This window comes from Electrophorus electricus, chromosome 25 (assembly GCF_041902795.1).
Source record: "Electrophorus electricus isolate QZ-2024a chromosome 25, ASM4190279v1, whole genome shotgun sequence".
NCBI lineage: Eukaryota > Metazoa > Chordata > Actinopteri > Gymnotiformes > Gymnotidae > Electrophorus > Electrophorus electricus.
The window spans coordinates 5,021,622-5,037,500 of NC_137521.1; the positions used below are offsets into that span (position 1 = coordinate 5,021,622).

Here is a 15,879-nt window from a genome sequence, read left to right on the forward strand (position 1 = left end):
GTACACTACATCCATCAATACTGTCAGGAGAACATTAACTCTTTTTCAGCATCTGTACTGGACACCTCATAAATAACATTTTTAAAAACAAAATAACTGCCTGTCACAAATCAACATGGCCAAAGACAAGAACCTTCAAAGGAAGTGGGGAAAGTCTGAAGGGTTAGATCAGGACAAAAGAATGTCTTATTATCATAAAGCCTTATGCTAACATTAGCGCTTATGGTATCAGATGAGAGAAATTGGCAACTTAATGACATACCTAATAATGCTGATCACCACACAGGCCTACTGTCAACAAACAAGAACGATAATCAAAAGGTACTATTTAGCGTTCATAAAAGAAAATCCCTCAGTGTATATGTTATGGATTTGCCCCTGCACAACACCCTTAGCACCTCAGTATAATTACAAATTAATGTTAAGGATAATGGGGAAGGAAGATGAGGTTAAGATTAAGTCACAAATATAGCCTTCCGGGCAATCTAAGAAGGTAATCTAAAGATTTTTCTTTTGTTTCATTTCTTAGTCTTGTCTAGCATTTCTTACTCTAAAGAAAAACGGCATGGACTTGAGGCTAGATAATGTAAAATATTCAAAACAGAATTTGCAGGACACTTGTAATTACTGATCCTTTTGACATCGTCTTCATAAGGTAAAAGCCAGGGGGATAAAATAGTAAAATACATCAAAAGGACGACAACAATGTGAACTGATGGAAATTCACGCCATATTACCATGGAGCCGACCTAGGCCTTGTCGAAACAACATTAATATAACGATTAGGCAATAGAACTACATAATAATCATATTTTACGATACACTTACATAAAACACAATATTAGGTATTAGGTCTGCTTTTCAGACTGAAACCGTTATTGTACCAAGTTGCCATAGGAAGACAATTCACAGAGTAAGTTATTTTATATATCAATGATATTAAGATCTAAGGTAAAAGTGAAAAGGATGCACTGCCTTCCAACATGAAGTCAGGCACAGCAATATCTGCTCCGTAGGAACGTGACGTGAGAGGGAAATGAGTTCGTTTTCAGCAGAGCTTGGGGCGCATAACCTCCATCTCTCCTTATCTTACTATATTGGGCGTTTTTGTTCCTATAATTATTCGGGTTCGCTCAGTTTGTTTCGGATTCTGCGTTCTACGTAAAAGTTGCCTCGTGATGGTAGTCCAAACACGCAACTGTGCATTCTGTACAAACTGGAAAAAGTAAACATTTTAAGTATCACAGGCGTCGAAAACAAAAGAGTTTATTCTGGTAACTTACTTTTGCGCTTCTCCTCATACATTTCGGATTTTATGACTTTCACCTCACAGCAACACAGTGCATGATCCTTTCTGTCTAGTTTCCTCTGTCACTCCTGGGAAACAAAATTCCCTGAAATTGTTAGAAACAAATGCACGGATGGCAGTTTTGTGGTGCTTAGCAGTATCCTGATGTAATGTCACCAATGTTTTTTGTTTTTAATCAATGAGCATCGATTAGAATCAAATACAGTCAAATAAATAAGAAAACTGAAACAGATAAAAGCATTCCTTGTGCAATGCGTAGTATCCAGGAGAAAATCCGCAACTTTGTAGCCGATGAGAGAAAAAAATCACTGACAAAAATATTTGGTCTGGCTACCCACCGTTCTGCATTTTTCTCAGCATTTAAACCATCAATTCAGGATTAAATAAATTGAGTCGTTTAAAGGGAATGACATCCTAGAAACTTATTAAAGGCAGGGATGCTGAGCAGACGAATACGTGGAGCGTCGACAGAAAATTTACACCGCTGCTTCATTCTCCTCCGGCACAAAAGCGCACGTGAGCACGCGCCGCCTCACGCCTCCTAGCCAAATATCCACAGGAAAAAAAGGGTCGTCACTGGGTCGTTATGAAATGAGTAAATAAAAGGTCGTTATGAAATGAGTAAAAGAAAGGCTATTAGTCGAAAACTAAAAGCTGTAATAAATTAAAGCATAATAGTCGAAAATAACAGTTTTTTACAGAAATTTCCTTAAATAAGGTTTTAAGACGTTCAATTATAGAAACTGTAACAGATGACATGGAAACGGACGAGTTTAGGCGTATCAGACGAGTCAATACAAATCCAAGGCATAGAAAGGAGAAAGCAGTGCGTTTAGCTGTCCCGAGTCAGGAGCTGCTTGACTTACATCGGCCACAGGCATCTGTCTGTTAGTGCGCTCATCCTGACATGCCTGTGGCGTCCCGCAAATCGGTATATTAAACCGCTGTAATACGAATGAAGTCATTCCATTCAAGCATCAGCTACATTTTGTACTTCATTTCAAAAGTGTTTACCAGGGTTCGAGCGTCTCTGTAGTCTTTAGTAGCGGTTATGGAGTCCACTGTAATATGTACTATAGATTTTATAATATTTAATTTTGTCACCATTTGTTTCATTCATTCGGGTGCATATCCAGCTGGGTAACTGTAGCCGAGACACAGTCCTTCAGTTTGTGAGGTTTATGAAACCGCCCGATTCCCTTACTCCAGATGCTCACAGATACTGTGACACGGGTTATATATCCGTTCTAATCTGCCTTGTCGTGAAATCACGCATTACGGCTTGGCTACGCATACATTTGTATTATGATTGGCGGGATATAATCAGATTCAACCGACGCACACTTAGTTCAGTCAAATAAAGACTCCCTATCAGCCTTACAAAATACATGGAGGAAACTGGTGCAGCCTAACAGCTAAAGTGTCACGTTTAAAATAAACATTAATGTAAACAAATGTGTTGGAATATATAGATTTAAACACGTGTACTTTAATAATGTGATTACATCTGGTATCAGCTATAACAATACTCATGGTTTTGTTTTTACGATGAGCCTTTATAACTGATGGACGATTTATGCCCTCTAGTGGTGAATTACTATATTACTTTTTCTTTTTTCTTTTTTTTTTTTTCCCTGATAGTATGACGTCACAAACTATTGCCAGTAAGACAAGCAGGCCTGACTATTTTAAGGTATTCTGAATTTGAGGCATTTTCTTTTTTAGAATTACAGGTCCAGTAAAATAGGATAAACAGGTGAGTCCAGTACTGCTTTTAAGCCCTTCGTTTGCATGCCTATTACATCTAACAAAAATAGCTCATTCTGCTTTCTTTCATTCACCTCTCTCTCTCTCTCTCTCTCTCTCTCTCTCTCTCTCTCTCTCTCTCTCTCTCTCTCTCTCTCTCTCGTAGTATGCACTATATTGGGAGTGTTATGTTTGACTAAAGCTAAACTGAGTAACCTGTATCATGTTGGAACCAAATAAGGGACATTAGCTAGAATCTTTTTTTACATCATGGACGTAGCAGGTGTCATGTAATGTGTCATTACATTCAGGCGAAATAGTAAAGGCAGAACTTCACAGGAATTGCACCAGTACAAGAGGCATATAATTATAATGAAATAATGAATGCTTCTACCCATCTGCAGTAAAGCATGAGTTGTTATACAGATGCTCTGTCATTTTAATACACCATCCAATCTACAGCAGCGAGTTTGATTTAAATGTGATTAAATATACATTAGCTTTATGATGTGAAAATGATATAGATTTATGCTGATTTTACATTGGGTAGACTACATACTGTGTGTGTCAATATGGACCGAAGACGCTAGAAAAGCATGCATGCACACACACACACACACACACACACACACACACACACACACACACACAAAGAGAGAGAGAGAGAGAGAGAGAGAGAGAGAGAGAGAGAGAGAGGGAGAGAGAGAGAGAGAGAGAGAGAGAACGACACACACACACACACCTATTTCTATAATAGAAGTCATCATACTCCTCTTTAATGTTCTATTGCTTAATAAATTGTATTTGCTAAGAGATTATATGAACTGAATTAGTGTTTACTGGCAGTTGGTAACGTTTTTTTTTCTCTGTAATCTCCAAATTAACAGAAGATATAGAGGATGCTCATTTCGGTTCACTGGTCCTTACGTACCCAAAGGTGCATTGTGTTTGAGTGAGCACTGAGCTTGTTGAAAATTATTTAGCCTCAGATGATGCCTTACGTGGGGTGGTGCTTGCGGGTACCATGCCCTAAGATACTGTATCCAGGATACCCCTCAGTTTCCTTGGCAACGGACTAGCGTACATGGATAAAGTGTGCGCAGTAGCTGTTGATGCTACGCTTCCTTGGTTGCAAAACGATTATGTCTTTTTTTTTCTTTGTTGTTGTTCACTGCAGCATTCTGCAGTGCTGTTTCCACGATTATCCCAACTCTTTTCCTAACGCATCAGGTGACTCGGTGTGCAAGATAGATCCTACGTCTGATCTCGAACGGAAGCGTAGAGAAGTTGAATATGCCCGTGGCGGTATGGGCAGTACGTCATGGACCACCGTAAACAGCGGGGACATTTGCTGATGTCAGCTGAACCAGAGCGACTGAGAACATTGCTGCAGCGAGGATACATACCGATATGTCACGATCCTATGTTTAATCGACCGAAATCAATAATTAATTTCACACTTAAGAGATAAACGCGTAGGTCCAATCTTTGCATTGTTTTATGCTAAGATATATACAAGATACGAGGAAGGAAAAGACAACTCGATTTATCTTTGGTTTTCAAGAGTCGGCTTTAGTATAATTTAGTCCTGTTGGCAATGCATTAACCAGTATGAACATAGGAATAGAATAGCAGTCGTCTACACGCTGTAAATATATATTACTCTTATTTAGTCAGTATTTTTGTGCATGTGCAGTGCAATACTTGTGTACTTGTGCATTACACAGAGTGAAATTTATATGCAAGCAAGACAAAAATTGCACACAAATGAAACCATATTAGAAAATCCGTATTTTACGCCTTTGGAGTAGGGCAGGCCATAAACAGTTGGTAACCATATTAATAAAAACCGCCAGACTTGTCGGCTGTTGTTAGTGACCACATCCTATCCATAATTCAACTCTGCTGTTTGATTGAAGTATTTGGGTGAGGAGTCACGGCGCGTTCATGCATTCCCAGTTGCAAAAGAACATTGTCCAATCCGTTCCCACAATAGGCGGTCCCATCCCACGGCTTTACGCGGTGTTCCCCTCCCATCCACGCTGCTACCGTCTCTCTTCTCGTCGCTTCCTTATTGCCGAGCCTGGGAAGACAGGACTGGCTGAACGCAGCATAATTTTTGACTCGTGTTACATTAGCTAGACGAGGAAACCCGGAGGCATGGCTGCCGCGCCGGGCTGTCCGCGCTTGTAATGCGCCGCCGCCTCCTCTCTCGGGTGAATCCGTCCTCTTTGGCCAGCAGCAGTGCGGCGCAATGGATGTGTGAACCCTTAGCCGCTGCCTCCCATCACACGCTACAGCCCGCAGGCACCAGCGACTCCAGTAGACAGTCGATACTGGTCGAGTGAGCGGACGGATTATAGCTGCAAGGCAAGACGTCGAAGGCGGGGGAAGCTGGAACTATGAAGGTATGGCACAGAGCGACGCATTTCGGCTATACCGTGTCCGTTTAAAGGTTTAGCCATATGCTTTGTGCGCTTCATTTCCACCACTACGCGTCGTGCCGACCACTGGTACACATTCCGCTGCGCTCATGGTTGTCCGTTAATGCCAAAAATGACACTCGCCTTTGCAGCGTTAGCATCAGCGGTATCTGAGTTTGCTTTCACCTACTGCCTCCCCTTCCTTTCGGCGTTGCGGAGCGTCCAGGTTTGAATTGTTTTATTACCGCATGTATGAGAAAAACAACTCAACGAATTCGCTTCGCCTGCTTGCTTTCGTCTTTAAACGTCCAGCACATGGCATATTTGGGCAAAACAGGGATCAGACAACAATAGCAGTGGGTTTACACGGACGTGTTGTACTGCGAGTCTCTCTCCTCCAGCCTCAGACTCCGGGTGAGCGGAGTAGACGTCCGGATGGAGTAGCGGTCGCTCAGATATTTGCGAAAACGTGTCCTGTCAGTTTCCAAAATGTGTGTGTGTGTGTGAGAGAGAGAGAGAGAGAGAGAGAGAGAGAGAGAAAACAAAGAAAGAAAGAAAAATGTAACTCCATTTCAGTGCAACTTAGTACACTTAGTCCTTTTTTCCTACGGCTTATAATTGAGTAGGACGGGCTGATTGCAAGCAGGTCCTCAGCTCTAAGGCATACTGTACACTGTTCTCTGAAGCTCCCTGAGGACCTTCTTAGCATGTAAATAATCTTCATTGCAGTCGTTGACTAGCTGCAGGCATGAACCCACCTCCCCCGTGCAGAACCAAGCTAAGACACCACAGTCTCTCATTCATGAGCCAATATAGCTGTTAGTGAGTTCTTGCTATGAATATCACATAACGAATATTTCTGCTAACGGTAACAGAGGCTGGAGAGATGAGTGTTCTTTAGCTATGTATGTCTTAACCATGACATCAATGCTCACTGAAGCACCATGTCTGTTTAACAAACTCACATGCTTGGCTGTTTACACCAGACATCCAGAAAGATGGTGCATCTCTCTCTCTCTCTCTCTCTCTCTCTCTCGCTGTCTTTGTCTCTTTCCATCTTTCACTCCATCTTTCTCTCTAGCCCTCTCTCTTATTGTACCCCCAGGTAGGGCAACTTTCTCCTCTCCTCTCCTCCCTATTCAACCACCTCGGCCATAAAGGTTACCGAGCCGGACTAAGTTGGAGCCAGCATGCAAATAGCCCTCTGTATGTGCAGGCTTGTGGGTATTCATATGTATGAGCATATGTGCACACGCTGTGGAGACATGTTATTAGAATGCCCAGCACACCACACAAGACCCATTCCACTCACACTCTCTGTCCCCGTGGATCTGTGCAGCATTTTACACCCAGAGCAAGCGCTGAAACCAAAACGACAGAACCCGAAGCCACGGTGCCCGACGTCTCCTGAGAGTGGACAGCTGAATGGAGGTCATTAAGAAAGCAAGCGTGCTGTCGGCTGCGTTCGGCGCAGACTTTGCGCACTTCTCCTGCCGTGTCCCCCTGAGTCGCGGCCGCGACTCTGGATCGGCACGCCGATAAGTTATCTTTTTCTGTTCTTCCGTTCTTCCTTTTTTCATCGGGGGAGGGACTTTCACTGCAGGTGCGAGGGGGTGAAAAGGCGAAACGGCCCAGTGGAGTTTGGGCCTTGGGAATGCTTTAATGGTTCTCCACGGAATGCCAAGCCGTTCCACCTGAGACGCTTCCCACAATCAGCGAGCAGCAGTGCCTTACTGCAGACTGGACACTTTCTCCTTTTTTTTTTTTTTTTTTTTTCCCTTTTTGCATATTTTTTTATAGCGTGTCCTCAAGCAACACTGTCATATTGATGAGGGCAGTTGCAACTTTCTGAGGACAGAGGTCTAGGCTTCTGTCCCGATTTCCGTTCGCTCGGAGGCCTTTGTGCGTCATCTCGCTGGGAATGAGACATGAAGGCGGCCTTAGGATACTGCTCTCTGTTGCACCTCGCTGGAGGACACTAAAATGTGTGTTCACGTTTCACTACTTTCAGAGCGACCCATTTGGATATTTTTTTTATGGCCATTTGTTTTTAATGGAAAGTAGGGCACAGATAATCTCTTTTGAAGTTTATTAGGAATCATTAATCCCAGTAGAACTTTATCAGAGCTCTCATAACTGCGTTGAGACATGTTCTCACCGCGTTTCCTTGGCGTGACGTTCTTCCCCATCATCAGACAGAGCCACCGTGAATCCAGTGCCCTTTGCGGGCTCTGCCTGCACCCAGCCCCCGCCGCCCTGGTCTGCCCCCAGCCCCGTGCCTCTCGGGCTTTCGGTTCTCAATTAAAAGCCGGCTCTATTGGAGGCCATCTATCGTCTCCCCTGAAGGCCCCCCGCAGGACTGACCTCTCGTCTGCATTTCATCTCCGGCAGGTCCCGCTTCTCTGAGCTAATGAGCGCGAGAATAGGAGAAGGAGAGCTTCGCTCGCACGATATCGACACAGCCGCCCCTGAAACTCCAACTCGCAGAATCTATACCGAAGTTCCGAAAGGGTTTAGGCCAAAACTCGTAAAGTAACCCTCTGCACTGATTTCAGTGGGCAGAATCTGGAGTGCCAACGCAAGTGTGTGGTCGGGTAGTGCCGGTATCTCTGAAATACTTTGATGCATAGTCATGGGGTGTGCGTGCCCTGTGATGGATTGACGCCCTGTATGGGGTTGGTTCTTGGCTCTGCCAGGATACGCGCCTCCCCCTCTGCTACCCTGAATTGGATGAAGTAGGTTTAGAGCATGAAAGAATACATGATTGAAAGACAGAGTGACCTCTGTGGGTTATTGGTTTTCGTGTTTGTTGCGAGGACAGTTTGGAGATTTTAGGCACTTCTCTAAAATGCCTGACCAATTATTCTTCGGATCGTTGCTAATGAATCATTGTTAATGAAGACATGAACTGAATTTAATCAGGGAACTGCAGTGAATTGGGGACGTGGTTTATATCTCCGGCACAGGTATGCAGATCCTTTGTTCAAGGATAAGATTTCAAACTTCAAGCTGGTACGTGGTGGAACATTTATCTACTGAATTGCTACAAGACTCTGTTGCTTGTGTTCCATGGGACAAACAGAGGAAGCTGTCAGCCTCCTCTCTGCAGACCTGCACCCAGGTGTGTGGGAACGTTAAAAGAGTTGTCACCCAAGTGGTGTACCAGAACTGCACTGAATAAGCTGGCAGACAAGAACCAGATGCATATTTAAAGAGAAGTTATATTTTAGTAATGCCTTTCACCTTAGAGCAAAATGGAAGGGCGAGACATCAGCTTAAGATACAGACGCCCTCAGCACGCTGCTCTTTTGAGAAAAGCCTTTCGTGTGTGCGTGTTTTGCCCTTTAGCTCGGTTAAACTCAGGTGTGAATTCACGCGATCGGAGCACGTGGACTTTGATACCATGGGCAAAATGCACACACCTCTGTTTGCTTTTAGTTCATTTAGCCGTCCCTTCTGACCACTGTACGTCGGGCCAGTAACGTGCTTAATCTGGCGCACTGAAGGAAGGGTGAGAAGCCTGTGGCTAGCGGATAGACACAGTCATACACACGCGAAAGCGTACACAGGTATTTGCGCGCGCACGCACACACACACACACACACGCGCTCAGACGCACACATACCTACACACCCACACACACATACATGCGCACCCACACACACATACATGGCTCAGTTCCCTGTAAAGGCCACTGTACAAAGGCTTATCAGCAAATGCTGGAACTTTTGGTCTTTGCTCTTCAACACCGCTGCCATGATGCACGTACACGTGTATGTGTATGTGTGTGTATATGTATGTGTGTGTGTGTCTAGATGTGTACTGTTATATAATATGCTCAAATGTCATTATAGGAAACATTCAGTAATTTCCCTAATGTGCTCGCATGACCGAGGATGATACAGCCTTACTTTAAGACAGCCTTGAGAGAGAGAGAGAGAGAGAGAGAGAGAGAGAGAGAGAGAGAGAGCGAGCGAGCGAGAGTGAGCGAGAGTGTGTGTATGTGAGTGTTTTCCAGGTCCCAAATGCTCCATGTTACTTGGCAGCTCCTTATTAGTGATTCTTGGCAGTGTTTACTGTTGTACGTAAATATGACACCACACCAATTCTCCAGCTCTCCCTGATGAAGAAAACATTTGAAGTAGTTTCAATATAACAATCCTCGACATCTGAAATAGGTCCCATGCATTTTTAATGGACTCTGGGAAATTGTGTTTGCAGACTCAGTCACCCCCTACTGCATTTTCACCATCTGTTTGCTTGTTTTGTTTCAATTTGGGGACTCTTATTATGTATTTAGCCTGGAGAAGACCACAGCGACACTAAAGTCTCTGCTATATAACATGCGGAAAATGTATGAGAAAAGCTTTGCTCTTATGTAAAACGTCCCATAAACAGCCAGTTTAAAGGATTAAGAGAGTGGCAGTCCTACCGTAGCCATGCTGCAGAATAGATCTTTTTAATACACCACATTTTAGTTCAGGTTGCCTTTATAACCAACTACCAATAAGTACACATTTATGAAGGCTGTGCGAGAGGTAAGACATGGAAGTCGTTGTGCAAATTCAACTATATTTCATTTTCTGCTGGTTTCATACTGAAACACATTATGGAGTGTGTTGATCCAGCTGGGTTTTTTTTTTTTTTGCCCCGTTTGGGAAAGCACTGCTTGATTCAATATTTGCTCAACTTTTCCATGATGTAGTATCCTTTTCATACCAGTAATGGTCAAGACACGGCTTATTTCTGCTTACTTTAGCTTCCTATTGGCTGTGATCTTTGAAAGTCACCAATATCCCAATGCTGAAAACGCAATATATTACAGTGATTCGATATTTATATATATATATATATATATATATATATATATATATATATATATATATATATATATATATATATATATATATATAGGCATATTACAGTCATATTAATTGAGAATATGATTATATGTTTGTCTTGATGGCGTGGGAGACCTAAACATTTAAACCCAGTTGCTTTGGTAACACCCTGCAGTTACCTTTCTGTCTTCTCTTCAGCGCTGGCAACATGTCTAAGGCCACGGTCAAGAAACTACACTGGCGTTCCAAAGTGCAAGAGAGCTTCGTACCTCTGGGCGGAGCCTCGGGGGAACTGGGCTTGGCGATCGGGGGCGGTGCCGACTATGGCGAGTTCCCATTCGTGACTGCAGCCCCTGGAGGCGGAGCCACGGTGGGCGACATCATCCTGGAGATCGGCGGCACGCCGGTCCTGGGGATGACCCTGGGAGACGTCAGAGGGGTTCTCAACTCATGCCCCCACCCCATCCGCATCAAAACTGTCTCGCCAGGTACGGCCAGCAGAGCTTCTGGGTTTTTTTTCCTGGGATTCTGGATAGCTGAATCAGATGTCCTTGCGGTATCTGCTGCATATCTGGTGTGTCAGCCTGTTTATTGTGCTCTGCGGATAGAGGACTGCCCAGATATGCTGCATAATGAACTGCCCTAGCCCAATTCCCCAATTTAGTTTTAAACCATATACTTCCTTGTAAGGACATAAGAAATAAATATCAATATCAATAAATTCCATTAAATCAATTTACTGATTTTGATTCCATTAAGTGGACTGTTATCAAAGTAACAAAACTCAGTTCTATAAAGTTGCTGACAGTATTGAATAAAAGTGTAACGGAAGACCAGACCCAGCTGGTTAGGCCCGTTTAATCGCAGTGCTCGGTTCTCGTTTAGCCTTCCCTTTCTCCAGCCGCCATTAAGTGGATGCGATGGGTGCACTCCATTACTTAACCTTTCCCGAGCTCCCCACTGACGTCCAGCGAGCTCGATCGCCGTCGGCACGGGAAGAAAGCCGCACGCGTGCGGTCAAGCGTTCCCAGACCGTGGGGGCCCACCTCCCTGCCGCGATCTGGTTGCCATGACCCGCACAGAAGCTGCCCGTCAGGTGGTCTCATAAAGCAAGAACAGCATGCCCCGGGGGGCAGTGTTCCTCACGCCAGCTCCTTGAGGCCCTTTCTAGCCGCGCCGTTCGCTTTTATGGGGGCAGAAATCTGGGCAGCAGAGCGGTGAGCGCAGCAGAGAGGACCCGTTCGAAGGCGGAGGGGAGCGCCGGCCTGTCGCCGGGTATCCCTTTCCCCTGCTGTGGCATACTGAGTGGGCTTTCCCTACAGCTGCTCTCCTCGTTCCTGCCCATATGGCTAAAGCTGAGCGTTTTTATGTACCGCATCGCTTTGTCTGTACTTCTGTAAAGATTCGATTGAATGCCTTTTGGCTCTGTTTGAATCCAGCAGTCGAACATCACCTTTGAAAGGCTTTCAGGTAAGATATCCGGAGTATAAAGAGGTTCTGGTTTCAGTGTAATTTGCTGATCACGGTGGTTGCTGTGTGATTCTATCAGGTTCCACTCTGTGTAAGGACCTGCGGTTATATTTAAGCAAGTGCTTCACGCCAGGATCCATGGACAGCCAGCTCCAGCAGGTCATACGAGAGAATCTTTACCTGCGAGCCGTGCCCTGTGAGTGAGCTGCAGACATACTCGCACACACGCACACACGTCTGCACACAGCTATTTCGCGTTGGATTCGCGCTCGCGAGCGCAGTCCTCACCTCAGAGCCTCTGCACCATCCAACATGAGAAGCCCACAAGTAGAAAGCATTTAAAGTCTCAACTCTCAAATCTCTCGTGGAGGCAAAAGTTAAATGAGTCTCTGGTAAGTCAGTGCATACTATTATACACAGTACGCTCACCAGTGTATGTAATTTATCTATGCATAGTGTGTAACTACACCTTCAGAGGAGTTAATGGTGCTGATTTTTCTGTGCATTAATACATAGCTCTTAATAGAGTTGCCTGGTTCTTCTAGGAATTCTGCACACTTATGCAATCGGACTCAAAAACGTGGACTATAATATAGCTACTGGTAGTTGGTTTATCTTTGCTCATAACTTCATAACATCACACTGATGAGCGGCTAACCAAGGCAAGGAAGTCGGTAACACACCGTCAGCTGGAGCAGTAGGGTTTGAAGGGACTTCATATGCAGTACAGAGAACATGTTGTGTCCACTGGTACGAGAAACACTAGAAAAATCATGTACGTCGTTTACCTTTTTGTCATGGACCAACATGCTGCTGGTTGGTCCATGACAAAAGACCAAACAGATAACAGTAGGAGAACACAGGATTCCCGTACCACAGTATTTGTAATGCCCAACGTAATGAGATTATGGTGAGTGGAAGTGGGAGGCTTTTATGTTCTGACATGCTCAGTATGACGTGGTCCGTAACGCTTTGCTAAGGCATCCCTTTGGTTCAACAGTAATGTGTTATGGTATGCCAGCTCAGTCAGGGCAACACAGTGCATCTCTGATATGTTATTTGTTCAGCATTACCTCCGTGTTGGATCATGTGAAATGGGGTCCTCAAGAGCTGCAGTTTAGTGAAGCCATCTAAAACCTTAGGTAGGATAATCTACTTAGAGGAAATCCTGCCTGGCCATACAAACTCTCATTTGTGAAATAGACCTGCGCCAGAGACTCATAATCTCATTCCTGCCAGATTAAATCATGAAAGCGGGACCTCTGATGCCTCAGACATGATCAGAATTGGGTTTTACACATTTATGGACTGTTATACGTGTCACTGGCATGTGAGGTAATTACTGATAATACACAAAATATTACATACAGTAACTAAATACACTGGTTTTGTCTACAGGTGTTGGATAGGCCAGTGGTAGCTCAGTGGTAGCTTACACAACAAGTGATCTGATGGTTGCCAGTTCAAGCCCCACCGCTGCTAAAATGCCACTGTTGGGCCCCTGAGCAAGGCTCTTAACTCTCAATTGCTCAATTTGGTATAGTCATAATTTGGATTAAAAAATACATATCTGTTAAATGGCATAAATATAGTTAGAAACAGCACTCAGTGTGGAAACAATCATGAAAATGTTTTATTTTCAGATGACATTGTAATTTAGTTCATTAAAATAGTTATATAGTTACAATATGGTTATAATAGTTGCTTGTTGGTTTGTTTGTTTGTTTGTTTGTTTAATGTAATGATAAACCAGTGAAATGAGTAAATGTATTCAGTATTTCTGATGCTGCACATGTCCCAGGCACCACCAGGCAGCCGCGGGATGGCGAGATCTCTGGGGTGGACTACAACTTTGTCTCTATCGAGGAGTTCTTCTCTCTGGAGGAGTCTGGGGCTCTGCTGGAGAGTGGCAAGTTCAAAGGTCAGGGTTCACCCTGGTCCCCCTTGCTGTCCTATACCTGTCTGTTTATTATTATTATTATTATTAGTAGTAGTAGTAGTAGTAGTAGTACAGTTCATTTTTTTTGTCATTATATGCAGCACATACACAATAAATAAGGATGAGCTCACATTTGAACGACTTGTTTTGGCAGCTGTTTGATGCATAAGCATTTTTGGAGTAAACACGCTATGCCCTTTTTGTGCTGTTGTTCTAAGGTTGAAACATAAAGGTGTCTGCATGCTATTCAGTACTGTGGTGAACAGTATTTACAGGCCTGACATCAGCTCATGAGTGTGAGCGGCAGGTAAGAGCCGCACTCATATACGTGAGCCATGTGAGATCTGTATGCAAGTATTTGAGTCGTCAGTCGGAATTTCATGTCAGACCTTCCAACGTTAGCTAAACCACCAGTCTGTTAGAAAACACTGAAAAGTGCCGTGTTAGCACATAGTATACTCCAGTATTCTCGATTGCAACAGCTCAAAAGTGTGTGTGTGTGTGTTTGTGTTTGTGTGTGAGAGAGAGAGAGAGAGAGAGAGAGAGAGAGAGAGAGAGAAATGGAGAGGTGTGTGTAAAGCATTTCGCTTGCACAGCTGATGAAGGACCTCTGTCTGAAATGTTCTGTTTCTCTGGAAACATTGTGTGCTAAACTCATATATATATATATATATATATATATATATATATATATATATATATATATATATATATATATATATATATATATATATATCATAATCAGCCAAATCGTCAATAAGAGTGGGTATGAGTACAGATTCAGGAGTTGGAACTATTGTCAGCCACCTCCTGTACGAAGAGGACCAAGACCGAAAGAAACGTTGACTCACTGATCCTCCTGGCCAGGAGCTACACCGTGGATGTAGGAATGTCATTTTGGCTGGAGAAGTGTGATTAGCTGAGCGCAAAAAGAAGAAAAATGATCAAGACAGGGGGAATTGAACTTCCTTAAGGCTATATAACAGACCTAGAGTACAGCTGCACATACCTGAGGACGTTCCAGTAATGAGAAGCACAGTGACGTCCAAGTACCACCGTCCACCCAAGACCCAACATCCAAAGGCTGAAGACCAGTTGCAGGGGCCCACAGAGTGTAAGATCCACTGTCCAAGGTGAGACCCAAAGCAACCAAGAATGCATCCAACAGCCTCCAAGGATATGCCTGAGTCAAGGTAGGGGATGTGGTCACCTATGGAGGCAGAGGAGGAGCCATGGCAGGATAAGCCCCGCCTTGGAATGTACCACTGATGGATAGCAGAGGTAGGTGACAAAAAACCATCTACCAACAGGTGGGAAAGGCAGGACTGAAGAACACCACCAGGGCACTAATCATTGGCAGTACAGGATCAAGTCCTGAGCACTAGGACGATGGAAGCAGCCCAGAGAAGATCCGAGATGGAGACAGGGAAAGTACACACTGAGAGATACGACCAAGTGGCAGGGGCCATATACAGGAACAGACGCAAAGCATGTGAGCTGCAAAACCCCCAAATCCGGATGGGAACGAAGGACTATAAAGAACAAGGCTGAGATCCCGTGGGACCTCCAGATCCAGAAAGATAAACAAGTAGTGGAGAAACAAGCAGACATCTTGATGGTAGACAAGATGCAGAAAACAGCAGTGGGGAAGAGATGTAGTGTCCCAAGTGATGGAAACATCCAAAAGAAGGAATATGAGAAGTAGGAAAAATTGTGGGCGGTTAACAACCAACTTCAAATGTTTATATATATATATATATAATATTTAATTATTTATAAGGAATCTGAAGAAAATTCCAGGTGCAAACCTCTTTATTGGATTTGAAAAATATACTGAACCTCCAATATATTGTTTGGAATATACTGATTGGAAGAGCTCCAACTGTTCATTTCTGCCTTCTCCAAGTTCTTCCCAGCTCTGAAATATACATGTATAGCACATCCTGGCATGTGGATAACCTTTGTAAATGTTTCACTTTAGTCTGAACATTCTGGTTTAAATCCCACAATCTATTATACACCTATGGCTTCTCATTCTTATTTACAGTACTCTTTACATTCCAAGGCCTTCAAAAACTGTACCCCTTACAGTGATTAAGACTTAAGCACATTTGCAGTGAGAATGAAGTCTTCCTGCAGAGAAGTATGGAA

General features: G+C 43.8%; 2 protein-coding genes and 1 long non-coding RNA gene across 10 annotated transcripts in view; 1 reads left to right on the forward strand and 2 right to left on the reverse strand.

Moving 5' to 3' along the window:
* Positions 1 to 2,494, reverse strand: part of cacna1fb (calcium channel, voltage-dependent, L type, alpha 1F subunit) — a 43,433-nt gene extending 40,939 nt beyond the window's left edge. For 2 of the 3 annotated variants that reach the window (XM_035521976.2, XM_081708003.1), the window contains exon 1: positions 1,284 to 2,494. In XM_035521976.2, coding sequence (XP_035377869.1) covers positions 1,284 to 1,305 — 22 coding nt within the window. In that variant the 5' untranslated portion in view covers positions 1,306 to 2,494. The remainder of the gene's footprint in view (positions 1 to 1,283) is intronic. The other variant, XM_081708002.1, reaches the window with a different exon arrangement.
* A 2,134-nt stretch (positions 2,495 to 4,628) lies between these two features.
* Positions 4,629 to 15,879, forward strand: part of magixa (MAGI family member, X-linked a) — a 39,561-nt gene continuing 28,310 nt past the window's right edge. For 3 of the 6 annotated variants that reach the window (XM_081707413.1, XM_081707416.1, XM_081707414.1), the window contains exons 1-4: positions 4,629 to 5,463; positions 10,518 to 10,807; positions 11,869 to 11,985; positions 13,591 to 13,710. In XM_081707413.1, coding sequence (XP_081563539.1) covers positions 10,528 to 10,807; positions 11,869 to 11,985; positions 13,591 to 13,710 — 517 coding nt within the window. In that variant the 5' untranslated portion in view covers positions 4,629 to 5,463; positions 10,518 to 10,527. Of the gene's footprint in view, positions 5,464 to 8,938; positions 9,048 to 10,517; positions 10,808 to 11,868; positions 11,986 to 13,590; positions 13,711 to 15,879 lie in introns of those variants that run through there. The other 3 variants (XM_035521875.2, XM_081707411.1, XM_081707410.1) reach the window with 2 other exon arrangements.
* The window catches only part of LOC145653703 (uncharacterized), a 3,161-nt gene continuing 836 nt past the window's right edge, over positions 13,555 to 15,879 (reverse strand). Inside the window, exons 1-3 of the long non-coding RNA XR_014119851.1 lie at positions 14,738 to 15,879; positions 14,580 to 14,647; positions 13,555 to 13,688 (exon numbers count right to left, since the gene is read on the reverse strand). The exon at positions 14,738 to 15,879 is cut by the window's right edge and continues 836 nt beyond it. This is a non-coding gene — a long non-coding RNA (uncharacterized LOC145653703). The remainder of the gene's footprint in view (positions 13,689 to 14,579; positions 14,648 to 14,737) is intronic.